Source organism: Verticillium nonalfalfae (assembly GCF_003724135.2).
Source record: "Verticillium nonalfalfae strain VnAa140/NRRL 66861 chromosome Unknown scaffold_151, whole genome shotgun sequence".
Lineage (NCBI taxonomy): Eukaryota > Fungi > Ascomycota > Sordariomycetes > Glomerellales > Plectosphaerellaceae > Verticillium > Verticillium nonalfalfae.
Window position 1 is genome coordinate 1,184 of NW_021167376.1, and position 25,002 is coordinate 26,185.

Consider the following 25,002-nt stretch of genomic DNA (forward strand, 5'->3'; position numbering starts at 1 on the left):
TGCCAACCTTTCAATTTCGACAGGTATCTTCCTCTTGACGATCCTCGCTAAGCTTACCGACTGGGCCCTTGACAGTTTGGGAAACCTTGGGTGGGAGAAATTGTACTGGGGACCCATCCTTCACCGGAACGCAACTCTCTTGACACATCTCGTCATGACTTCAGGTCTTGCTGGGTGGTGGGTTGCTTTGCGAAATCCGCCGAAAAACGGATCACCCTCGCCATCCCGACTCGTGAACCTACTTCGGCGAGGCCTTTCGGCGCGATGGCCCCAATTTTGGGCCTTCTGGAGGAGAGAAAAGTCTCGCATGGAAAAAGTTTCTGTATCATGTAAATTGACGGCTACGGTGCAGGATAGCTGTCTGGCTCTTGATACAATTTCCTGGCATAATCATCATGTCAGATGCAAGCCCTCGGACGTCCTACCGTCCTGCCGGCTGGTCGACAGTCAGCGGCGGCATGGGCATTTTCAACTCGAGTGATACATTTCAGGTGCCGGGAGATTATGTCACCAACAGTTACATTTTCAACATGCTGCAAGACACCAGAATGGCCAGCAGCACGGAAGCTATCAGCCATGAATGTCGGAATGATCTGACATGCGAGGCGACTCTCCTCGTTGGTGGGCTTAGGTGGATCGCACCGTGGCCTTATATCCAGCTGCCCAGCGATCTCACAGCGTTCTTGACTCGTGACATGCCTGTGTATCAGCTCGAAGGCAGAAACACTACCCTTGACAAGTCCATCTCCTGGGCGACCAGTGAATGTCGGGTCTACCAAGCCGTGGACAGTGCCCTTCAAATCTGCGCAAAGGACAGTAACAAGGGTGGCTCTATTCTTACCGGTGAGTTGAACCTAGCTCAGCATTGACCTCACCGTGCGGCTGACATGCCCATGTTGGGACATCATGAACTAATTCTCGCCCAGGTATTCGAGCCTGCGACCCAGGGAAGCTCGACGATGAAGGCGACTGCTCACTGAACCCTCAATGGCCAGGGTGGGACTCTTTCGTTGCTTTTTCGTCGACGCTGGATATCTACCGCCTGAATATCAGCATGGCCGCCGATCGCCGTAGCAGTGCCATTCTGGAGGTGACGGACAAAGGAAAGCCAACGAGGCAGGATATCCACCCGAGCGAATTCCTCGACGCATTTGACAACCTATTCTGCCCCTTTTCCTCGGACAACTCGACCATTTCAAGGTACTGTGAGACTGGACAGGTTAGGTCTGATGTTACACTTAACCTATGGATGTTTGTGTACTACAACTACCAATCCGAAGGCTTCGAGAACTCGATAGCCGTTGACACGCTGCGCAACATCTACGCCACGGCGCTATTCCTCTATAATCCTGTCTTCCGCGGTGCCGTCTTCGCTCCCAATGCCCCAGCCTTTCTGCGCACGGCGCAAGAGGGCCTTGCCGACGAGAATTACTTTCCGGGGACCCCCGCAAGGAGGTCGTCCCACCTCGCGCCAGCGCCGTGGACGGTGCTGGCCTTTACCGTCTCCGTCGGATTTCTCATTTCAGCCTCGCTTCTAGCGATTTTCTTCGCCCTGTGGTTTAAGCAGCCCCAGCTCTCGGCTTTTGGACCTCTGAACGCGTTCAAAGCCGATATTGTGCAATTCGGACAGGCAGGAAGCCTGGACTTGGATGCACTGGTGACAGGCAAGACGGACAAAGAAGTCGCTCTGGCGACAGATGGCATACGCATCAGGCTCAGGTAGTCTCTCCAGCAGCAGTTATTCTCAATACAGCACCACAATGAACGGCCAACACATTAATTGTAAATTACTACAACAAAAGCCTTCAACCTGGCTTCATGTTGTTTTCATGTTTGGGCCGGGGCTTTCGGCACCCGTCAAGTGCTGTCAACTGCAATCGTTAGAAGGTGGCTAGCGTCCATTTTACGGGACGTCGTGGTCACTTACAAGTGTGTATTTCTGTTTGAATGAAACTACCTCTACCGACAAGACTTACCATAATAATCCCACATCTCTGGCTGGATGTTTAGTTGATCATGTAGGCTGTAAATGTGTACACTTAAGTAATGTCAAACGCTCTGCCGAGCCGAATATCCGACGTCGTTTTTTGGGCACCAACAAGGCAGTTTTAGTTGCACAGTATCAAGTGTTGGAGGGGCCAAGTGCGGAAGAAAGGTGTGTGTATTGAGAAGCCATTCTGCAGGGCAGGAGGGTGCCTGGCACTTAGCCATGGGAGGCACCACAGCTCAGGCCGTCTGGCACCAGGTGGAGGGCACTGACGAAATGAATGCCACCACCAGCATCAACAAGACGTACGTAGCCTGATGGGAGGCAGTGCATACGTGCATGTGGTAAAACTATTGAACGTGATTGTAGAGGCGGGCCTCTTAGGTGGCTTTGGCCAGTGTGGCCGGCCTCCCGCATGACGCCGCGGCCTATCATGACCTTCTCCTTCGCGCCAACCGTGCTGTTGGCGTTCTGATGACACCCAACCAGTCCTGGCTTGAGGCTCCTCCCCTCTATAAACAGCACTGAGGGACTCTCCTGGACCTTCTGGACGGCGATCGAGATGTTTCCGTCAACATGTCAGATGCCTTGCTCGAAAAAATGGTCTCTGCGCAGAAGTCCCCAGCCATCATATGCGCTGAGAATATCGCTCTTTTGCAATTCCTCCACGATGTCCCAACCCAGCCATCCAACAGAAGTCTCCTTGAGCCCGTGAAAAGTGATGACCAATTGCCTCTTTCACTCGAGCACGAGCGGCAACTCACGGGTATCCTAGCGACACTCTCTTCGATTCGCGAAGACGTTGCCCTAATTACCGCCGTTGCCATCCGGCAGCTGAACACGCCTGGCAAACACCATCCGACCTCACTAGAAGTTCTTGTGGCAGTGAATAAATCGAAGCCCTCGGATGGAGAAGACTATCTGGGCTCAGTGTGTGATGGCTTTCGGCGTATATTTGACACACTCTCCCACGCCACCAGAGGTCAGTCAAGCTCCAGGCTCAACTGTTGACGTTTCTCACACACCGGTGAAAGAAAACGATAGCCAGCTAGAGTATCGCGTGTTCACCGACATCGTGTCCATCTGCAAGGAGCGTATCTTGTCACGCCTTCGCTTCGGCAAGCACAAACGGGGAAAGACGAAGGCGCCCCTCAAAAAGCTGCTGCACGACATGTGCGATGCAGTTGCCTCATATAGCTCAAGTAGCCATGGTCACAAACGAGCTTTCACAGATGGAACCCGACGACTCATAGCGGCTTTCAACCAGTTCGAGAAACACCAGACAGACGCAGAGCTTCTGTTACTTGTTGAGGAGGTGGACACCTGGACACGAATGGGAGACTTATTCGATGTGTTTCGCGGGGTCCCATCCTCAGCATTGAATGGTGCTTGCTGCGAAGATTACCGAAGGATTTTCAACAAGATTGGCCAGTACCGTACCGCCGCTCGCCGGCTATACCGTCTAACCCGAAAGGTCGACGCCTTGCGCAGTATTACGATCAAGCCCGTCCATCTCGGGCCTAGTGCTTTCATCCGTCCTGACACGACAGGATACATTCCATCTCTTGTTGACACACTAAGCAGACTATCGGCCAAGAAGACGAAAAAGGGCCTCGCTGCCACGTTGTGCAATTGTATGGGGAAAGCCACTCTCTCGGCAGAGCATGACTTTATGCAAAACACGTTCCGGATTCTCGCCGAATCTAGAATCCACGCTGAAGTCCAAATATTAGTGTATTTGAAGAACCTACCTCCCAATGAGCTCTTTACCACCAGAGTGATTCAGTCGATGAAGAAAGCCTGCTTTTTATGCAACGAAATATTGGCACTTAATAGGAGCCCCAGCGTTCCAAAGAGTCATGGACGCCTATATTCGGGATGGAGACTGCCCGCACTGCCGGGCTTGAAGCACCTTCAGCTCCAGCTCAATGAGTCACTCCAGCGACATGCTTGTAAAAGTATTGAGAGGGTGTTACAGAAGAAGCAGATGATGGCCCTAGTCCACCCTGTTGAGAGCACTGCCCTAACAGTATCGGAGGTCACAGTCGCAGAGGCAGAGACTTTAAGTGCTGTAGCGACATCCTCTGAGCCTGGGGCGCTGGCACAAGGTCAAGGCCGCAAAATTATGCTAGATCCTGCTGAAGATGATGCTACAGACGCATCATCTGCTTTATCTGAGGCGGGTTTGGTCACAATGGCGATGACAACTTCCCCCAGAGACAAACCAAGCAGCATTTCTCAAGACGAAACGAACAGGCGTCAGGATCAGCAGCCCTCGTTTTCTTTGTGCCCGGGAGATACGTCCTTGATCCACAAATTCGGGGAATCGGAAATGTCGATTGAGTATGCTGTGGCCCCAGATCATCCAAAATCAAGCATTCCACTGGTATATCACATCAGGCAACTAGACGAGAAAAACGTCGGCACATTGAAGAGCCAGAAGACGTGTTTCTTTGATGTCATGTCCCTTGACAAAGGTTCTGAAGCCACACTACCGGGACATTCACCTTTCTATATCGGTATGAACGATACTGTCGTCGAGTTGACTTTTCACGGTCGCGATAGGTAGTGTCTTGGTGCCAATCTTTCTTCCTCTGGCTGCAGGTGGGAATGTTACCTCTGTTTCGCTTTGCATATCGCGCATCGGCCAGTAGAAAGGGCTTTTCAAGATTGGGATCAAGCTGGCCTTTGTTACCTGCTAGAAATTATGCTCCTCTTAAGAATGTTGAGTGGTTGATTCTGCCCTTGGCGGAAGGAAGCGACCTACGCACGTTAAATTTCGTTGAACGAGTCTATGTCAACTTCCCCTTGACAAAGCTTCAAGGATTTGTTGACTTCTGCATAACACGTGATCGGGCCGCGTAACTGGTTTTGAGCTTGGGCTACGACATGCAGCAAATGGAAGGGATGAAAGCCCTTCAAGCCGTTATTTATGATGATTCGACCTGATTCAGGTAGATCATTGTCAAACCAGACCTTGGCTGTAGATGCTTTTGTAGCTATCAATGAAAAGCTCACTGCTTCATCACAGCTGAGTGTTACGTCTTTTGGGGTGTGTATGGTTATCTGGCTTGGTCTTCCGAGTAACAGTGTTTCTGGACGAGAGATTCTGGTTTTGACATGTCCTTGTGACTGTGTTATACTTAGCAAGTACAGGCTTTTGAAGTTAACGGAGTATGCCGAGTTCTCTTCGAAGTACTGCGGCTGGCGCAAATGCTGTGTTTATGACTCCCTGTCGGGAGATACTTCCGGAGCCAAGGAGCAGGGCGATGGAGAGGTAGTCTTGGAGTCTTCGAGAACCCAGGCCTTATAGATGAGGGCTACGAAGAGCCAGACTTCAAATGTATTCCAATCATCTGCTTGGTCAATACATAATTGGGGATAACACCTGTAGAGGACCCCTTCACACTGCGCATCCCGCTGCTGTGACACCAGGACCAATATTTGCCTTCCTGAAAGGATAAAATCAAGATCTCATTATTAAAGATATGCAGGAACTAGCCTGTTTCACTACTCACCGAATTCGACACTATTTAGTCTCCCTGTCCTTTGAGCTTTGATGGAAAAATGATCACAAACGCAGCCTTTGTGAATCTAAGAGGAAAGCATATTAGAATGGACTTTCAATCACATCCACTAGCAAGGCTGTCTTCTTTACTCTGACTTTCCCTTAGCGAAGACATGTTAAACTTTCAGCAAGGGCAAAAGGCTCCGACTACTACGCCAATGATGACCCTAGCCAGCACTTACGCATTAGGGGAAACAGATCGCAGGTCTCCGCAGTCGCTGTCATCGAGATTCGCACGGAACCTTCCGTGAGATCTGTTTCGAAAAAAGCCTTCGGCTCTGCTGCTTGACTCGAGGGTTGCATTGAACGAAGTCAGGTGATTGGACATCGTTTTCATTTTACCCGGCGTTTTAGGTTTCTCGTTCCCGGAAAGGATCAGCAGAGCAGCAGTGGCTCAGAAACACGACGCACGTGCTTGTCTAGACGCTACTGGACTCCAAGAATCGAGCCGCGATACACACTGTTCTTAAGACGGCCTACCTTCCAGTGGCTTGATCCAAGCCGAATCCTAGCAAACAGGTGGATAATGCCACAAATCCAGCCTGCCAAACTCTTCAAAATGAGCGGTTAAGCTGACATGAGCGATGTTACTCACAAGCTCGTAAGTTCAGAGTCGCCAGAGCAAGTTGATCATCGAGTCATTTCTGCTAGAAAGTAGAACTTAGTGTCTTTGATTGCGTTCGCGAGGATGGCATTGGGCTTTCAGGGACTCAGCCGGGGTCAAAGAGTGTGTATATATAGCCCTCCCACGGCGTGTAAACTCTTGTTCTACTTCCATCATTAAGAAAGTCGGATACACTAGAACCAGACACTAGCCTCTCCAGATTACTTGAACGTCATGCAAGGACCTTGGATACTACTGGCCCTGGTTGCCACCGCAATGGCTAGCCCAGCCCTTGATAAAGGTATGGTTATCCTCCAGCATATCATACATCGCTGTGCTAACTAGACAAGATCAGCGGGGAGATACCTGCAAGAAGTTTCAGATATGGGCTTCGCCCTTGGATCCCAGGTTTGCACCTCGATGGGCGGGCTCGGCAGTATGTTGTTGTGCATACGACAAGTGCAAGTTGACCGCCGGCTCGCTCATCGTTGCCAAGGCTACTCTGAACCGATTTGGGACGGGGACATTCGTCATGACCAATGGACAGGTTACACAAAACGACCGTGTGGAGCGGGGAAATGTCGAATACTCGGTGGGCGTTCAGGGTGCCTGCGACCCGGATCACTTCGGCTGAGGGCTGTCTACAAACAGTATGGCGGTGGTTGTATGAACGTGGCACAAGTCTCTATCGACGGGTATTTTACTTTCTCGGGAAATCCCTCGCTAAAGTGTGGGAAAAGACCATAAATCATTTTGGATATATAAATTAATCTTGATATATACCGACAAGCCCTGTATGGCTGATGGCGGTGTGACGAACAGAACATCGTGGTAAGGAGTTGGGGTGAATTCATTGCCTTACGACTATCCGTCGTAACGCAACGTCAAACTCTCGTCTAATGAGTTCATCATGATTCGATCATTCGAAATGTCCTTCCCAGTATTTTCGTTCCATTTCCCTTCGCTCCTGATGATGCTGTTGAAGAAATCCTGTGATCTGTACTTGAAGGCAGGGAACAAACACACAGTTGTCATGAGCTCACAGCCCCTCGGCCAGTTCACGAATAATCCTTCTTGCTCCTTCCCTTGCCTCGGCGACAACCTCACTCGCAGGCTTTATATCCTTGACGAGCCCGACGCCCGCGCCTGCCCATTTGCCAACCATGAATTTCGCATCCTCCTCGCTCCACCCAGTCTTGAGTCTCTCTCGGCTCTCTTCCACCGTCACGCCACCCTTCATGTGCTCCCGATGGATATCACCAACAATGGCACGCCCATCAAAGCCGGGCTTCCACAGACCATTCGCCGCCAGTCGGTCATGGAAGGGCGTCTTCCAGGTACTGACGCCCCCGTCCGTCGTCTTGACGACGAGCGCCTTGTACTCGTCAGCAAATCCGGCCTCAGGCGTCGCGATGAACCGCGTCCCCATGACGACGCCCTCGGCCCCCAGCGCCACGGCAGCCGCAACACCGCTCGCCTCGACGATACCGCCCGCCGCCACGACGGCGACGTGCCGGTCGGGGAACTCATTCGCCAGCAGGGCGCGCACCTCGGGCAGCAGCGCCACGACACCGCAGCCGCGCTCAAACTGGTGGCCGCCGGCATCCACACCCTGGGCAACCAGCACGTCAGCGCCATCCTGGACAGCCTCCCGCGCGGCAGCCACGTTGCCGACCTGGACAAAGACGCGGATCTCGGCCCCGTGCAGCGCGGCGATGATGGCCGCGTGCGGCTTCGTCTCGGGGTGGGGCGCGAACAGCCAGGCGGCGGCTACGCGGTGGCGCGTCAGGATGGGCAGTGCGTGGGCGGCAAACTGCGGCGCCGTCTCGTGGGCCGTGATGAAGCCGACGCCCAGCGGCAGGGGCACGGTCGGCGGCAGGTTCAGGCGGACGCGGGCTTCGGTGAGGCCGTTGGCGAGGTCTTTGAGCTGGCCCGTTTCGGCCGAGGCGGCGGACAGGTCGAAGCCTGCGCCGATGAAGCCTATGCCGCCGGCTTTTGTGACCTCGGTGGCGAGCGCGGCGTTAGCGGTGATCATCATGGGCGCGTTGATGATGATGGGAGACCTGGCGTGGGGGAACCAGGGGAAGAGCTTTGAGGGCGCCATGGTACGTTGATGCGATGGCAGATCTCTGTGCGCCTACGTCGGGGAGGAATGAGGTTGATGATTCTGGTTTGAACGTGATGACTTGGAAAGTTGTCTCTGGTCTTGGGACGGTCGAAGTCGAACTTCAGTAAGCTGATGGAAGCGGGGAAACAGAACCTCGGATATAAAGTGAAGAACCAAGGCGCTGAGTCAGGCTTCGTGGTTTGCCATGACGAATTCATGGCCAGTAACATGAGGGCACCTGGACCAAATCGGACATGCGGGGCCGATCGACATGAGACACCAGCATCTCTAGAGTTGCAGGGGGGATATGAAGTTCACCCATGTGGTGACCCCCAAATATTCAATCTTGAAGCATCTATGAGTGCATCTCTTGGCTTGTCAGGGAAGAAATGCTTTGGAATTTCATACCCAATCTTCCACGTCAGGCCTGTGTGTAATTCAAAGCTTCATAGGCAATCTTGTCCTGTGAACTGGTTTCATCAAACGTAGTACACAAAGAAGCTGTAGCCTTTCTTCAAGATGCCCATGCGGCAGATGTAGACCTTGTAACTCATTCTACAGCAGCACGCACATCCAAAGTAAGGTGGCCCTTTCTCACATCTTCTTTGAGCAAGGCAGCGATCTCTCACGACGACTAAGCGACGACTCAGCAAAACCTCTGCGCGGCTAATATCTATGTATTGCCCTTCTACAGATATTTCCTTCCCACGACCTTTATTTCCTCTCGTCGGCTCTTTCACCCCTTACTAAAAGCTAACACAACTCTCCTCACGACAGTACCCAGCAGCAATGGCTTCTCATCAGGCCACCGTCAGCGACGAGCTCGAGAACTCTTTTTGTCTTGCTGACTCTCCCGGACAACTTCCCAAGTCTCTCCAGCAGCTCATGGAGTCGTCCCACCCGCCCTTTGAGTCCCCTCAGCAGGCCCCCAAGTCTACCCAGCAGTTCCTTGATGCTCCCGAGCTTCCTGAGGCCGCCCAGTGCCCTGAGTCTCTCAAGCAACCTGCCGAGGTAGCCGAGCCCATCTGCATCATCACCAAAGCCGCCACCAAGACCTACCACAAGCGCCAGAAACCCGCTCGCCAGACCCGCAAGCAGAAATTCGTCGCCGCCAAGAATCGCCACGGCGAGGCCGCCCGCGAGCGCAAGAACGGCACTCGCTTCCACGTCACGCCCCTGAGTGAGTATCCCCACCATCCCTCCGAAGAATGCCCCAAGGTAGTCTCCTGCTTACAGTGACGTCCCCAACAGGCCTGAAGCAAAAGTTCCCGCCCACCTTCAACGAGGACTACGCCGTCGGTCTCTGGGACACTGACCGCAACCCCCGCAAGCTTGGCTTCAGCAACAAGAACTGGCGCGTCTATCTGTCCAGCATGCCCCTCATCAAGCTCCGCAAGGGTACGTTTGCACTTGACACGCCGCCTCCTTACTCCAAGTTAAGGTTAGCTAACCGTGCAAAAGAGAAGGAGGCCGAGGAGGAGGCCGAGAAGCAGTTGGAGGCGGCCGAGGAGGAGGCCAGAATGCATGAGTTCGCTGTCGCTCTTCTTGGTCTTTAGGCAGCGGCGTTCGTCCGTGTTTACGGAAGTCGAGCTACTAGTAGCTGCGCTGTTCTACCGTTCTTGAAGAAGCAGAGGGGATGCGGTTGCTCTTTCTGAACCCATCACTGCGCGTCCTAGGGAGAATAAATACATGGGAAGATGGCTTGCCCTTCGTCACCATGATTCTACGTTGCCTGCGTTCCGCACTGGTTGTACACACAGTCCTTGATTTACAAATGTTCATGCTAACCTTACCGTACTTAATACTCGGCTGCAGCATCGAACACAGTGGAGCAGATCATCACCTTTCGCATTCAGGGTCTTATTTTAGATGTTTTAAACAAACCCGATGACCCCCAAGTCCAACATGTTCGCGAAGCATAGACCGCCCTATACCATCATTAAGCAGCGCGCAGCATCGCAAGGACACCCGCCCAGGTCTCCCGAACGGTGGGCTGGATCTGGCTGGCAGGCAGAGAGAAGCCGTTGGTGCCCTTGTCGCGGAGCTCAAGCGTGTACGTGTAGGTCGACTTGGCGACACCGTGGAGGTAGTCGGTGCTGTCGCCAGTGGTGGCATACAGCGCACGGCAGGCGTTTCCGATGGTGTAGGCAGTTCCAGAGACGGCGCGGATGGCGCTGGCGCCGCGGGAGGCCATGGCGGAGAGGGCCGAGTCGTCGGGAGCGACAACGGAGCAGCTGTAACCGAAGGCTGTAGCACATGTCAGCAGTAGATCTCGACGTTTCGGGTGTGAGGCTCCAGCGCAGCTCGTGCACTACACTTACGCCAGAGGATGTACTGTCCGTACGAGTGGAAGTCGATGTAGAACCTGATGCCACGGCCGGCGGCGAGCGTGTCGACCTGGGCCTTGGCACCTCGAATCTCGGGGGCATCGGCGGCAGCGCGACCCTTGAACGTCTCGGAGCAGGGGTCGGTCGAGGCACCGCCGGTGACCTCCCACTTGTAGGGCCAGTTGCGGTTGGGGTCGCGGCCGACGCAGGAGGTTCCGCTCAGGGTCTGGCGGTTCTTGCGCCACAGGCGGTTGGTGGTCTGGGTGTAGACGAAACCTGCTTCGTATTAGACTGATTCTCTGCTGATCGCTTCTTGCTGCAGTAGACTGACCGTCGGGGTTCAGGACGGGGATGATGTAGTAGTCGAACTTGTCGACGGCGGCCTTGACGCCGGTGTCGGTGGCGTACTTGGTCAGCAGCTGGTAGGCCATATACTCGGTGGTCTAATGGAAACCAGTCAATAACGTGCAGGAGAACCCTTGGCATGGCAGAGCCTACCATCGTGCTGATCCACTCGCGAGCGTGAACGGTGCCGTGGAAGATGACGGCCGGCTTGGAGCCCTTGCCGCCGCTGCCCCAGATGTGAATGCCCGTGAGAGCGCGGCCCTGGAACGAGGAGCCGGTGGTGAAGATCTCCGACTGCGTGGGGAAGCTAGACTGGAGGTCGTTGAGGAAGGTCAGGTGGTCGGCGTAGCTGTGGTAGGTCGTGAACCACGTCTCGCTGGGGACTGTATCAAGCATCAGCAACCAGATCCATCGGGTGAATTGACCGACCGAGTCCTACCAGCATAGAGGGACGCCGTGTCCTCCTCGGCGAAAGCAGCGCCAATATCTTCGACGAGGATGGTGGTGTTGGTGGCGAGGCGCGAGACGGCGTCTACGTTTTCGGGCGACACGACAATGTCGAGGGCCTCGTGAGAGCCAGGGTTCAGGACGCTGGCAGCGAGCTTGCTGATCTGGTGCCTCGCCTCCTGATCATCTTCAGGCAGATTCACGCGAATGCCCTTGAAGCCGGTGTAGTCGACCTTCTTTGGCTTGGGGAGGGCTGCGCCGAAAGCCAGAGGCAGGAGGGCGAGGGCGGACAGGACAGAGGCCTTCATGGTGGCGACGAGACGAGACGAGACAGGACAAGATGGTTGATTTCTTGGTGGCGACAACTAGATCTGCTCTCGCTGTGAAGACGCCGAAGTCAGCTGCTTTATAGCGTTGAGAAGGGTGGCCGATGGCGTTCAGCTCAGATGTCGTGCCTCCAACGACAACCTAATCGTCGAGCGGGATATTTGGGTTCAGCATCCAGGTGCCGCGGGCATCACATCGCAATGCGGCAGGTGTTTAGAGCCAGGTCGGGAGCTAACCTGTGCGGTGCAACAGTGGTCGCAGGTGATCTTGCCAAGGGCGGAAGCTCCCTAGTCACACCATCGCGTCTTGCCCAAAGAGGCAGCTCACGAGCTTAATCGCCGGCAGTTCGCTGCCGGTCGATCCCCTGATTGTCGAGTGCCTGGAGCACCTGGAACACCCAGCGCCTATTGCTCCATCCTGTGGGGGAAGGCGCTACAGATGTTCTGGTCTTCTTCGATTGCATGGCATCATGAGGGGCCGTCCCTCGGCCTCTGGCGGTTGCATCGCGACATGTGCACCAGGCCGGGCCCTTGCTGCACGCTGCCTCTTATCTCTGAGTTGCATCAGATGCTGCTATCCGCCTCAAAGGACGTGGGAGATCTTTGGTTCGTCATGCGTGCGGCTGCAATGTGGATTGACTTGCCTTTTCAGGCCTCGGATCCTTTCCCTGGTTGAGGCCCTGAAGTTCGGTGATGCCCGCAATGATGCCCTCCATGATGATGCCCGCGATATGATGCCCGCAATGAGCAGATGCCCCAGTATCAGCGCAACGGCTTTGACGACCCTTTTAAGAGTACTGTTGATAATGTGTCCGATTTCAAGTTCTTAGATGTCTTGCCTTCAAATCAAAGGCCGCCGCTCAAATGCCCTGTCCAGATTGAAGCGCACCGGTAGAAGTGGGCAGAGGCGAGCCAGTCGCTGAAGATGTTGCGTGGGTTTTCTCCGTTTACACACTGGGACTCGTGAGTTTGAGCAAACTGGACTCTTTATCGTAGTATCAAGGCAACTCATTTCTCATCACCTCTCCAGATGTTTTCATGCTCTGGAATATGCTCGTGCATCCCCTAACAGTAGCTATCTTTGACAGGCATTTGGCTATTGAGCATCTGCCTGTTGAAGCCACGACGACTTGCTTTATTTAACGTGTATTCCCTTACATATTCATGCCAAAAGACACAATGGTTTATACCCAAAAAACATCCGAGCGAAGGCCGCGTGATCAAAGGTCATCCAACGGAAAGGTAGCATCCTGCCAAGCCGTGTCAGCTTCCCACCCCAGGTATCCGACAATCAAACGTGCCGCAATAATACGCGTGCATATGATTTGATCGTTCGCATTCATCACGCCTGCGGGAGCTACTCGTCAGATCTTCCACGTTTAGCCGGAATATGCGAGTAAGCTGCAGATTGTCTGACTTATTTGCTGTGTCCAGTCTCTTCGTATGAGATCCCAATCTTTGAGGTCATCTCCATGCACGTGATCCTTCCTCGCTTGGGTCGTTTGTCCAAGGTTGCAATTTTGTATTTATGTACATTAAGTGTCCTCAAGATGGCATTCGCGGAGTGTCGAGTACCGTCATGGTGGAAGTGATGATGGATTCAAGGTGTCTGCTTCCAGATGACGCGATCATCTTGATCTCTCCATACCACAGAGAGTTGTTAAAAGGCACGACTGCCAATCTCTGCAACTGACGAAAGCATCCATCACATCTAGCACCAGAGACAAGTACTGTTCAAAACATGAAGCCCCTCGGATTCATCGCTGCTCTTGCTGCGCTCGCATCGGCTGTGCCACAGCCCCTTCAATACAGCTCTGAAGCACCAAGTAGCGACCGCCTCAGCAAGCGGGCCACTCTCTGCGGACCGCAAGAGTACCTTGAAACATTCTGGTTTCTTGTCAAGAATGGAATCTCGGAAGCAGCCCCTGACGACGGCTCCCAGTGCATTACTGTCGTGGGTCAATTCGACTCGCTGCTAAGGTGGTCCACGTCCTTCACGTGGAGCGGCGCCTCATCGACGCCCAGGTCCTACTAGCGTGCCGATCGCTGGAGGTTCCAAGTAACCTCTTTGTTCGAATATCATTTCCTTGCGACCAAATGGAAGTGGAGGCAAGTGACGAGACGCGAAATGTACATCCTGGTCCCCTTGACTCACAGGCCTTTTGCAGTTACACGGGCTCCGATGTCAAAGCCACAGTTCTCTTCGATATCACTGGGGGTGGGAACGGCGCACCGCTGCCAGGCTCATTATGTCGAACCGCCACTCCAGACTGGAGTCTCCAGGTATGGCTCGGCAAGTACGGCGACGTTGCCCCTACCAGCACCACGGGCTCACCGATCATCATCGCCAATATTGGCAGCCGCACCTTCGACGTCTACAAGGGGACCAAGTCCAGCCTCACCGCGTACACCTTTGTAGCCAATACGGCAGCGACTGAATACAGCGGCGATGCCATCGACTTCGTCCGGTGGCTCGTCGCTAACGAGGGTTACACAAACAGCACTTGTGTCTTCTCCTTTTCCGCTGGCACGGAGATCTTTGAGGGGACGGATGCCACGTTCAACACAGCCCAGCTGTCTGCCGAGCAGTTCATCCGCCCAGTTGCTGAGCCGGTTCCCCCTATAGCGACGACGAGAACGACGACGTACGTCCCGACGCCGACACCGACTGCTACTTGTGTGCCAAAGTGGGGACAGTGTGGCGGTATTGGGTACGTTGGACCGACATGTTGTCAGGCTGGAAGCACCTGCACTTTCTATAACGACTGGGACTCGCTGTGTAACTGATGGTGGCATATGGTAAACGTGGTATCTATGCGTTCGACGTATTTGCAGTTCGCAGGTTCACGCCAGATGGGCATGACTAGAGACGCGACTGGTTCTTAGCTGCAGGAGACAACTCGGGCAGGTGTTCATAGAGCTTCGAGTCGAACTGTTCAGGCAGCTTCCAGCTAGTTCGACCATTCAAGTTCATCCCGGTAGATAGCCCCGGGCTTGTCTCGATGGTGCCGAAGTGGAAGAGTCTCGCAAGTCGCCGAATCGCTTGAACCCTATGCAGCGGGCATGTTTTCTGGCCTCAGCCAGTCAAATGTATCCAACAGCTCAAAGTTAAAGTCCGCCTGCGTCGAAAAGTCGAAATCGGCCATCTCGAGACCCGGCGCACCCTCGGGCGGGGGATTCAGCGTCTGGTCGAGCACGTGCTGCACGAGTGCCCTGCAGTGCGCGCAGAGGTTGCCATTGGGGGCCTCATCGCCAACCCATTCGAGGAAGCCAACGAGCAGGCTCAGTTTCTGGACGATGCGTGAGCGATCTATGGACGGGTTGCTGGGGTGGGTGCCGTGGAGAGTGGGCTTGAGGAGCTCGAGGCAGAGGATGCCACCTCCTGGCGCGGCGAAAGCCATGACCTGCCAGTGTCAATAAATAATCGTGTGATGATCAGAGCCTCCATGGTGTGTATGAGGAAGGAGCGTCATGGTATTGGGAAAGCTTACCAGCCACTTCAAATCTGACTGTACGATACCCAACCGATCCATGTTTGTCCATGTCATGAGCGTCGTGGTGACCATGTCGAAGCTGACCGAAAGGAGCTCGCCACTGCTGTTGTGCCCCCGACGAACAAGCAATCTCTCCAAAAAGAAGAGATTTTGCAGGTACTCGAGGCGGATGATGATGCGGCTGTACAGCGTGGCCATCTCGAGGGATGCATCCTTGATGTCGTCAGGTTTGAGGATCAGAACATCAGGGAAGCTGGCCCAGATCGCCAGATGCTGGGCCTTGATATTTCTGTGGCGGCCGGTTAGTTTGCATGTTTCACGGCGCGCAGGATTTTTGTCTTACAACAACGCCTCGATCGACGTAGTGCCATTTCCCATGGCAATCTCCATAATCTCATCGCGGATGCTCGCCATCTTCACGCGTGCTCTGATAATGGTCGTCGGATACAACGCGCCCTCGGTATTCCATCCGTTTGCGTCCAATGCTGACACGCCCTTCATCATGGTTGCCTCATCCGCCAGCAGGTACTCGTCTCGCAGGTCCAGAGGTGGCGGTGTGCTGAAGTATCTCCGACTGATCATGGGCGGCCTGCCGACAAAGGACGACACAACCTTGTCAATGTTGTAAACGCAGTAGAACAACCTCCTGCGGGTTTCAGACGCAAGCGATGGGATGTATGGCTCCGTGTTTGTCTCGGCATGCAAGCCAAGGAACGTCATGAGCGAGACGCTCTCGGCGTGGTATTGCCAGCAGGACAAGCCTGGAGGGTCATGTCATTACTTTCCCGAAACCCAGGGTGAAAGAATCGAAACTCACTTGCATCGCCCGCAGAGACGGATTCGAGAATCATCCTCTTGAAGAAGACATACAGAAGCATCGTGTTGCCCGACTCGGAATGCGCCCGCGCCAGCTCGGCGCAATTCTTCAGGCACTGCTGGTGCATCTCGTGCTTTCTCGTAAACCCACAGCTCATCGAGCCGACCGGGCCGAATGGTTGCTGGGTGTAGTCGTGGACGATGGCGCCCATTCTCCAGTACGTGAACAAGACGCCGAGCGTCTCCCACCGAGTATTATGACCAGAAAACTGGGCGGCCCATTTGACGGGATCGCGTTCGTTCTCGGAGAAGGGTCTCCTCGTGTTCTCGCAAATGATGTGGGCGAGCTTGGTGAGCTTGACATCGTCGCGGCTGTCGTCAAAATACTCTCCATACGCCTTGTACAGCGCGTTCAGGGTCTTCAGCGCCACAGGTTGGGTCCAGCCGTCGCAGAGGTTGTAATGGGCTTTGAACAGGGACCGACCTCGCCTCTCGTCGGGAATATGGCGCAGGACGACGAGGCACGTCTCCAAGACGGCAGGAGCCAGCATCTGGCTGCGCCGCGTCTCTTTCGGGTCTTTCCGCGCTTCAAAGTCCAGTGATACGGTGACCGTTTGCGGGTGAAGGAGTGAGAGGTTGCTGCGCGCTTCGTCGTAGATGCCGCTGAATGACGTGAAGCCGAGGAAGCCAGGCGCCGTGTTCACGGGCTGGGGGCTCGCATTGTCGGGTGTCTGAAAGCCGTAGACGGCGACGGCATCTTTCGGCACCGACACTGGGCGCGTGACGACTGCAATACCTGGTGTCGAAGTTGGCGATGGCAGCCGGGAACTGCGAGGTTCGGCTTGCGAGGTGCGATGCACTTTGACCAAGGACGCGACCGGGGGCGGCGATGAAGTTTCTCGAGAGCGCTTACGTGTTGGGCTCTCGATAATGTACTCGCACGCCTCTGGGTTCTTTCCCTTTCGACACCGGCTGCAGACGGGTTGGCCATGATCACATCCTACCTTGCGCTTTCGGCATGGCTCGCAAGCCTGGGCGCGACCGTTCTTCCGGTATAACAGCGAGCTCCCCAGAGGGTCCATCGAGATGCTTCGTCTCGGCTACAACGCCACGTGTTTCCGAGACCGAGAAGGCGACCTTCAGTGCAGCACGACTGCCACGAGCTTGTCAGTCGTGACTTTGGTGTGGTGGTGAGAGTTCCAGTGGGTGGTGGAGATCTCGGTGTAAGATTTGGCCAAGACGATTTTTGAGCCGAGCTCGGCTCGACCAGAGTCTCCACTCCCGAGTTTTCGCTTCCACGTGAAAAGGCCCCAATATTGATCTTCCATGTCACAATCCGAGAGCGTAGCGGAGGGTCCCTGATTCTTGCCAGGGAATCGAGAACTATTCAATCACATTATTTCTGGCTTGGGGGGTATGTGATTGACACTTCCTACTAGCGTGGTCGTCATTGATCATGGCATCATGATTTGGATGCCAATACCGTCGAATCCAGGGCCACTATCCAATCCATGGTCATATCAGCGTTGCCCGGCCTGATATCAGGTCAGCTGCTTCTCGAGATAGCCTGGGACGGACAAAAGAATAGAACAGAGTATTCCTAAACACTAACGAAACCTTGTCCAGACCCCTCCACAATTACTTCATAAACACGAACGAAACCTTGCCCAGACTCCTCCACAGTTACTTGGCCACTTCTTCAATTCAAACAAGCCTCCTCCTGAGGTGCCGCGGCGGCCAACATCCTTCCACCCACCTTCAACGGCTCAGGTTCACCTTGGCTCCATCCCGACCTTTTCTGAACCGCCAGTCCATCACAGCGACGTAGGGGGAATCTCTCTTGACAATTCCGCCGCGAACAAGCTGCTGCGACTCGAGGTCGAAGCAAGGACGGCCGTCAGCCGTTTTCTTGTCGTTGTCTGCGCAGAATGGGTGCAGCGTCTTGTCCGACATGAGGCAGAACATCTTCTCCTTGGCGTTGGCAAAGTCGGGCCCGCGCGACGAGTTGCTGCTGCAGAGATAAGCGGCGCTGTTGCCCGCGAAGGAGTCAACCACAAGCCAGTTGAACGGGTTCTCCGGTCCTAGGAGATTCTGGCTGGCTGAGGCAGGATCGCTGGCCGTCGATGTGCCATTCAGGACTGCGGCCTCATTTCCTCCGTCCTGTTGGCGTTTCGAGTGCCGTGGCCGCCCTTTACCTACGTCTAGGTATACTTCCTTTCCCCAGGGTCTTCTGAACAGGCTCTTCACTCGGCGACTTTGCGGGCAGCTGATCACGGATAGCCGTTGGTATTTGTACTTGTTACCTCTTGCCACAGATTTGGCTCGTTGGTGGTTCTGGTAACGAATGTTCCTCATCTCGCACTTTATCCAAGGCTTCTTCAGGGTGATCCGATCACCCGCGTTACGACGGGCTTTCTCCATAAACTTGGCAAGCGTCTTTTCGTACTCGGCTCGGGTAAAGTTAGATGCATGCTGGGGTGTTTCCGATTTCTCGGCGTCCTGTTCGAATTTAAGTTCGGGATTTTGCATGACACGTGGGTAATGTTTGATATGGCTGGTACCGGACGATCAGCAGTGATCAAAGACTTCGTTACCACAAGGGCTAGGAGACTTACTGCCGATAGCCCACAATATTCGCCGTGTAAATATCGGGGTACTTGTGCGTTCTGAACACGGCACTGTCGGGGTCGCACGTCCTGTGGAACGTCTCCCGGAAGGGTGGCATAAGGTAGCTCTCTTTGCCATCTCCCGTTGCGCCTGGACTCTTCTGCGGCTTGTAACTCGGCCAGTGCATCTGAACCCGCTATTAGGAGACTGTTTCACGTGAGAGCTGCTGATCCAGATGCATTTTGGCTCGTAACTGTCGATCCCTGCGAAGCCCGCGCCGTGAAGTCCGCTGAAGTACCAGTCCTCGCCGCAGAGCTCGCCGGTGTCTCCTGTCCACAGGTACCCGCCCCCTCCCGGCATCGTCAATGTCGCCCATGCCACGCAGACAGGGACCTCGCCGCCGTTGAAGACTGTATACATGGCTTGTTGGTCCCTGTACATGCGGGGCTGCGCAGAAGCGACTGTGCCTTCATGGTTGACCTTGAACTTGTCCAAACTCAATCTGGAGGCCAAATCACCTTTGAACTGATGGTAGCCGATGAAGTCGCCGTTGGTATTGAACAAGACACTTTGGTGACACGGTCAGCGCTGCTTCCACGAACAAGTCCGGTCCCCTTACATGTTTCCCAATACACCACTGGCCTTAGACTTGATGAATTTCCATCCCTGTCAGGCTGGCTCATGCCAAGGCCGATTTCCAAGACTGTCTTGGTGTCTCGTGGCGGCGGCTTGAAGAGAAAGTTTATTCCATCACCGCCAGGCCCGTAAAATGCAAACAAGCCCAACCAGGGCTAATAGTCACGAGGAATTGTGGCACCATGATCTGCGACTGGCCTTGGTCAATCCAAAGTTGGGATCACGCCTTGTGCTCGTGGGCGTTTTCTCCCAGTGCTGGGTGAATCAGAGACTTCGAGACAAACTTGAACGAGAATGAAGGCCAATCGCGGACGCGAAAAGTCAAACGATTCCTTATCTTTTATGTACTTCGCGCCCGAGAGAACCGCCAGTACTCGACTATCCGCTTGGTCGCTTTGAGGCAGCTCAAGCGCTGCTCCGTGCACACAAGATTTCGGACTTGGATGCAGAGTCGAAGTGTGGTCCCGTTGCTTTTCTTCAATTATGCATCCTGGTAGGCTCGCAGTGTTTAGACATGATCGACTTGTCCACCTGCCGTGTGCCATCCGGCGTACGCGATTTGGTCACATACATTCTCTGTCCATAGATTAATCGATATCATGACGAGCAGGTTCGCAAACAATACATCATGATAAAATCCTAAGCTACTCCCTGCCTAATCGAAAACAAGGGGAGACAGCGGTCGCGCAAACCAAGGCACGGGCAAGCCAAATTGTAAAACGCGTCAGCAAGAGTGTGCAACACCAAAAGCGCACCGTCGGCGCACATTACTCCAGCGTATGGGAAAGTAACTGCCTGATGTACATTAGGTTGCGGACTTTCTCAGCGTCAAGACTCGTTGTGTCTTTGACCTTAGGGAATTTGCCGATGGCGTCAACGCGGTGGCTTGCGGGGGCTCCAAGCATAAGAACAGGGCGTTGCGGTTGCAGGCTGTCCAGAGATTCAGCGGCTTTTCGTTCGGAAGAAGCTTGTTTATTGGAGAACATTCTAACTATAGCCGCGCATAATTCGTTTGAAAAGGCTCCGAGGGCTCTTAACTGACCCTTGCCAGGAATCAGTCTTCGAAATCGCCGTCCTCCAAGTCGCCGTCCTCCAAATCGCTGTCCTCCAAATCGCTGTCCTCCATGCCGTAACCAAAATAATCGTCATCTGGTTCGTCCCAAAGCCTGCGCGCTTCCTTCCTTCGCTGCTCGGAGGGTCGGTCGCACCACGGGCCGAGCCAATAGGCGTCGGCGTATGCGTCCTCGAGGTATCCCCACAACCGGTTGACGCCCACATCTTCGAGCAGCTCCTCTATCGTGCGATCGCGGCCCTCTCCCGACTGAAAGGTATCGGTATCCATCATGTCCTCCATCTCGGCTTCCGAATCGAGTTCGGCGCACAAGCATGCATCTCCGAGAAGGTCAAGAACACCCTCGGACCCTGACCACGCAGCATACGAGTTCTGCAAAGTCAGGGCCATTTCTTCCCACGATCCGAGCGAGTACGTTTCGACAACGCTGGACAGGGCCTCGTCTGGGTCGAAGAGGTCGAACATGAAAGAGGAGTTGGCCCTGTGGAGCTGAGAGCCGAGCTTCTTAGCATGCTCGAGATGAACCTCACCAGCAGTGGTCAGGTCGTCGGGCGGTAGTTGTTGGTACAAGGAGGACAGCGGGCTTCGGAGTGTGGCCAGCTCGATGGTGCGCCAAAGATGCTCTGGGAGTTTGCTGGCGGCAAGAACCTTGCGGCAAACTTTGAGGTTGCGAATGTCGACGACAAGTCTTAGTTCGAGAAGCAATAGAACATTTAAATGGTCCAGTGATGGAAAGCGCTCGCTGATGAAGTCGGGCTCGCTTAAGATGCTGGCCTCACTGGGAATCAAGTAAGGCGCGTCCGAGTCGGCCCATAGGTCGTCACCAGGGCTATCAAGGACTGACCACCACCTGATAAAGTCGTGGCACTCCCGATCTAGGTCGAGCCGGAGCATGATGGCTGGAATTATGTCTCTCAAGCCCATGTTGTCGCTGCGAGATAGCTTCAACATGTCCAGCAGATGCTCGAGAGCCTGCTGCACGCCATCAAGGGTGCCCGTCGCCAGAAGGCAAGGTCCTGCCAGCTCAAATCGAGCCCGCATGTAGGCGCGCGTGGAGTAGACCTGCCAGAACTGACCGGCATGCGTCTCGAAGGCATTGGCCGGAGTCACGATGTCCTCTGTGGCATTGCGAATGGCAAAAGCCTCTTTCTCCACTCTGGCGCGGGCTCGTTTGATCTTGTTGCAAAGCGCCTTGTGCTGGGTACGATCCACTAATTGGTGTTCGCGACTGCAGTACCTCACCGCTTGACAGCCACCACATCGAAGAAGACGAGGTCCGGTTGCCGGGCATTGTGGGCATCGATGACATAGAGAGCCGACAGGGCCCTTGAATCTGGCCTGATTGTTCATGATACTCGGGTTTGTGTGCGCTGTGCTGAATATGAAGTGTTCAGGTTGCTATGATGATGATGATGATGATGATATATTTAAACGCCTTGAAATCCCCTAGGGGCAAACGGGCGCCTGCGCGTCCCTATATACTGCTCATATAAATGAAATCCTGCATTCCAGCTGCCACTAGGATTAGAGACCCCTCGTGGCCGTGGTCGCTTAGGGACTCTAATAACTCTATATCGAGTTTTTCTATATTATGTATTGTATCGGGTGCTAGGTTGTCTATTATTATTAGGTCGGCTCCCTGCTAGGCGTTAGCGCCTCGGGAGAGCTATAGTAATAGCTAGGGGTCTAGTTAATAGTTATATCCTTATTTAGTATCTAGGGTAAATCGTGCTAAGAAATGTTTAGTATCTAGGGTAGATCGCACTAAAGAAATCCGAGTCTCTAGTTAACTTAATAAAGGATTCTTAGTTAGTACCGAGTATCGTATTAATATATTATCGTTAGCCTATCTATAGCGGGTTCGACCTAGGGCGGGTCTTCCTATAGAATAGTAGGTAGTTAGGGGTCTTATCTTTACTATAGGAGTAGGTCGTTTTAGCGTCGGTATATCCGAAGCGTGAATAGTATTTCTTAAAGTCCCTATAACCTATCCTAGCCATTAGGAGGTAGTATAGTTCCCCTCTCTTAAGGGTATCGAGTTCTTTTATAGGTTTTATTATAGCTTTTAGGTCGAGCTCTACGTAAGTAGCGGGTTATTCTTTTTCCTATTAGTATTCGTATTCTAGGCAGTACTACTTCTATAAGAGCCTCTTAACGTAATTAAAGGTTAGGGGGGGGTTTTCCTTTAAGGTTTCGTTAGCCCCTTTCTTCGTAAGGATATTAGCTAGTTCGTTACTACGTATTCCTATATATCCTAGGGACTATCTCGTATTAATTAGTATAGGGGAGCTAAATATAAGCTTCTTAAACTCGATAGCGGCTTTTTATAAGGATATTAAGGGTATTCCGTTTAAGTATTAGATTACTAACGTATTATCGAGGTATACTATTATAATAGTAGTAGAGTCGTCTATATATAATAAGAGGTACTCTTTTAAGCTTACTCTCGCTACTTTAATTTCTATATCGAATACCTCTACTTTAGGTAGCGGTTAGCTTCCTTCGTATATATATTATTCGTAATTACCTTTAAAGATCGTATAGCCGAAGCCCGATAATCTCGCGAACTAGGAACCGTCTATAAAGACGAGGAGGTATATTACGGGTAAGGACTCGACTTAATAGTTAAAATACTTAGCTATTTCTTCCTTAATATTAAGTATCGGAGCTTTTATATATTCTCTAGGGAATAGAATTAATCTTAGGAATTAGGGGATTATACTTATAGTAATAGTAAGAATAGTAGGCTATAGGGAGTTTCCTCTATTACGGAGGGTTTTATATTAGGAGACGTAGGGGATTAATAGGTATATTACATCTAAGGAGCCGATCCTAAGGGCGTACTAAGTATAGGCTATATCTAGTAGTATATAAACTAGAGGAGTACTTAACTCTCTTAGTAATATTAATACTAGGGTAGTCTTCTATATAGGTAGTACGCTTCTAATTATTAGATTAACTACTATTTATATCTTATTAATTTCCTTTACTAAGCTATTCTAGATAAATAGGAACTCTCTATTCTTCTTAAAGGCAGCGGGCTAATAGGGCCCTAGATATTAGATTTCTAATCTATATAGTACTTTAGGTAGTATTATAATATATATAGCTTTACGTATAGCTTTAAGTAAAGCGCTACGTATTACTTTATTTAGCCTACGGATATATCCTACTATAGATCGCGCTAAGGTTACCCTTTTCTCGATATAGTACTTAAAGGATAGGGCCTTATTAAGCTATATACTTAGTTATTTTATAGATATCTAGGTTAGTATTATTCTATTATTATAATTAATTATTAGTAGGTTAGAGAGTCGGCCTTTAGTAAAGTATATAATTTCTATTTTATTTAGGTCGAAGTTTACCCTATTATCTTAGCCCTATTAGAGTATCTTATTAAGGATTCTCTAAGCTTCTTTCGTTATATCTTTTAATATCTTATTTATATAGAGTATTACGTAGTCGTTAGCGTATTTAAACCTATAGGCCCTTATATTTATATTATATATCGGCTCTATATATAATAGGAATAGGATCGGGGAAGCTAGGGATCCCTATAATAAACTATATTATAAAGGGAGTATTTCTATCGTAAATCTTTCATAGCGTACTTAGGCCGTTCTATAACTAGTAAAGTAGGATACTTATTATATTAGGTTATTAAGCTAGCTTTATTCTCTAAGGTAGTAATAGAGTCTATTCTTAAAGACTATATTAAACGCTCTTTTAATATCTATAGTAATTAATATTATTACTTATTTTCTCGGGAAAGCGGCTTCGATATCGTATATTAGCGAGGCTATAATATCGTTAGTTAATCTTTTAAGGAGTACTCTAGTAACTTAAGGGTTAAGTATACCCTAGCTTATAATAGCCTAGGCGATTTTTCTAGTTAGTAAGCGTTTAAGGCCTTTACTTATTATTAATAGGAGGGAGATTAGGCGCTATCCTTTATAGCTATTAGCGTCTTTATTTAGTTTTAGGATTATTATTATATCGGCTTACCTATATCGTAAAGGGTAGTACCCTAGATCGAGGTATACTTAGTAGAGCTTATAAATAAATTCTTATATAGCTAGCTAAGCTATTTATAGTATATTAATCGTAATAGTATCGTACCTTAGGGATATATTACTAACCCCTATAAAGGCCGCTTTCGCTTCTTCCTCTATTATAGTATTATCCTAGGCTAATATTCGCTCTAGGTATATAGTAGTATTAGGGCTAATATTAGTTTATATATCGACCCTCTCTATTAGCTTCTTATATAGGAATCTAGCTTTATTAGCTAATATTAATACGAATATATCTCTATTTTATAAAGGGGGGGAACTAAATTAGGTCCTTAGTTTCTCTTAGCTTATTACTTTATAGAGGTCTTAGTCTATCTCGATCCCTTCTACTTAGGTCGACTAAAAGGCTACTTTAGCCTCTTTAATTACTCTATAGAACGCCTTCTTAATAGTAACTAACTCTTCGAATAATACCTTCTCTTTCTAGAAAATAGTAAAGACTTTATAACTCGTAGTATATTTATTATTCTATTATTACTTATATTATAAGGGCTTATTATTAATTAATAAAGTATTAATAGCGGCCTATAATAAAGTATTTAATATATTTACTATTATATTTAGCGCTTAATAGGTTAAGAAATCGATTAGAA

General features: G+C 51.6%; 9 protein-coding genes across 9 annotated transcripts; 4 read left to right on the top strand and 5 right to left on the bottom strand.

Moving 5' to 3' along the window:
- Nucleotides 1–395: 395 nt before the first annotated feature.
- On the top strand, nucleotides 396–1,723 carry D7B24_002239 (uncharacterized protein; the record flags this gene model as incomplete). The annotated part of the gene is made up of 2 exons (XM_028636452.1): nucleotides 396–843; nucleotides 927–1,723. 2 exons carry the CDS (start codon nucleotides 396–398, stop codon nucleotides 1,721–1,723), a joined length of 1,245 nt encoding a protein of 414 aa, XP_028491354.1.
- A 5,475-nt stretch (nucleotides 1,724–7,198) lies between these two features.
- Nucleotides 7,199–8,263, bottom strand: D7B24_002240 (uncharacterized protein; the record flags this gene model as incomplete). Its single annotated transcript, XM_028636453.1, has 1 exon — nucleotides 7,199–8,263. One exon carries the CDS (start codon nucleotides 8,261–8,263, stop codon nucleotides 7,199–7,201), a length of 1,065 nt encoding a protein of 354 aa, XP_028491355.1.
- Nucleotides 8,264–9,055: 792 nt separating this feature from the next.
- Nucleotides 9,056–9,822, top strand: D7B24_002241 (uncharacterized protein; the record flags this gene model as incomplete). The annotated part of the gene is made up of 2 exons (XM_028636454.1): nucleotides 9,056–9,446; nucleotides 9,503–9,822. 2 exons carry the CDS (start codon nucleotides 9,056–9,058, stop codon nucleotides 9,820–9,822), a joined length of 711 nt encoding a protein of 236 aa, XP_028491356.1.
- Nucleotides 9,823–10,205: 383 nt separating this feature from the next.
- Nucleotides 10,206–11,693, bottom strand: D7B24_002242 (uncharacterized protein; the record flags this gene model as incomplete). The annotated part of the gene is made up of 5 exons (XM_028636455.1): nucleotides 10,206–10,513; nucleotides 10,588–10,869; nucleotides 10,925–11,036; nucleotides 11,092–11,321; nucleotides 11,378–11,693. The coding sequence occupies 5 exons, from the start codon at nucleotides 11,691–11,693 to the stop codon at nucleotides 10,206–10,208; spliced, it is 1,248 nt and encodes a 415-aa protein (XP_028491357.1).
- Nucleotides 11,694–13,452: 1,759 nt separating this feature from the next.
- Nucleotides 13,453–13,746, top strand: D7B24_002243 (uncharacterized protein; the record flags this gene model as incomplete). Its single annotated transcript, XM_028636456.1, has 1 exon — nucleotides 13,453–13,746. One exon carries the CDS (start codon nucleotides 13,453–13,455, stop codon nucleotides 13,744–13,746), a length of 294 nt encoding a protein of 97 aa, XP_028491358.1.
- A 62-nt stretch (nucleotides 13,747–13,808) lies between these two features.
- On the top strand, nucleotides 13,809–14,498 carry D7B24_002244 (uncharacterized protein; the record flags this gene model as incomplete). Its single annotated transcript, XM_028636457.1, has 1 exon — nucleotides 13,809–14,498. The coding sequence occupies one exon, from the start codon at nucleotides 13,809–13,811 to the stop codon at nucleotides 14,496–14,498; it is 690 nt and encodes a 229-aa protein (XP_028491359.1).
- A 263-nt stretch (nucleotides 14,499–14,761) lies between these two features.
- On the bottom strand, nucleotides 14,762–17,103 carry D7B24_002245 (uncharacterized protein; the record flags this gene model as incomplete). The annotated part of the gene is made up of 4 exons (XM_028636458.1): nucleotides 14,762–15,115; nucleotides 15,203–15,494; nucleotides 15,549–15,966; nucleotides 16,023–17,103. 4 exons carry the CDS (start codon nucleotides 17,101–17,103, stop codon nucleotides 14,762–14,764), a joined length of 2,145 nt encoding a protein of 714 aa, XP_028491360.1.
- Nucleotides 17,104–17,779: 676 nt separating this feature from the next.
- D7B24_002246 (uncharacterized protein) lies at nucleotides 17,780–20,250 on the bottom strand (the record flags this gene model as incomplete). Its single annotated transcript, XM_028636459.1, has 4 exons — nucleotides 17,780–18,575; nucleotides 18,637–18,815; nucleotides 18,845–19,196; nucleotides 20,069–20,250. 4 exons carry the CDS (start codon nucleotides 20,248–20,250, stop codon nucleotides 17,780–17,782), a joined length of 1,509 nt encoding a protein of 502 aa, XP_028491361.1.
- A 68-nt stretch (nucleotides 20,251–20,318) lies between these two features.
- Nucleotides 20,319–21,627, bottom strand: D7B24_002247 (uncharacterized protein; the record flags this gene model as incomplete). The annotated part of the gene is made up of 2 exons (XM_028636460.1): nucleotides 20,319–21,512; nucleotides 21,574–21,627. The coding sequence occupies 2 exons, from the start codon at nucleotides 21,625–21,627 to the stop codon at nucleotides 20,319–20,321; spliced, it is 1,248 nt and encodes a 415-aa protein (XP_028491362.1).
- Nucleotides 21,628–25,002: the final 3,375 nt, after the last annotated feature.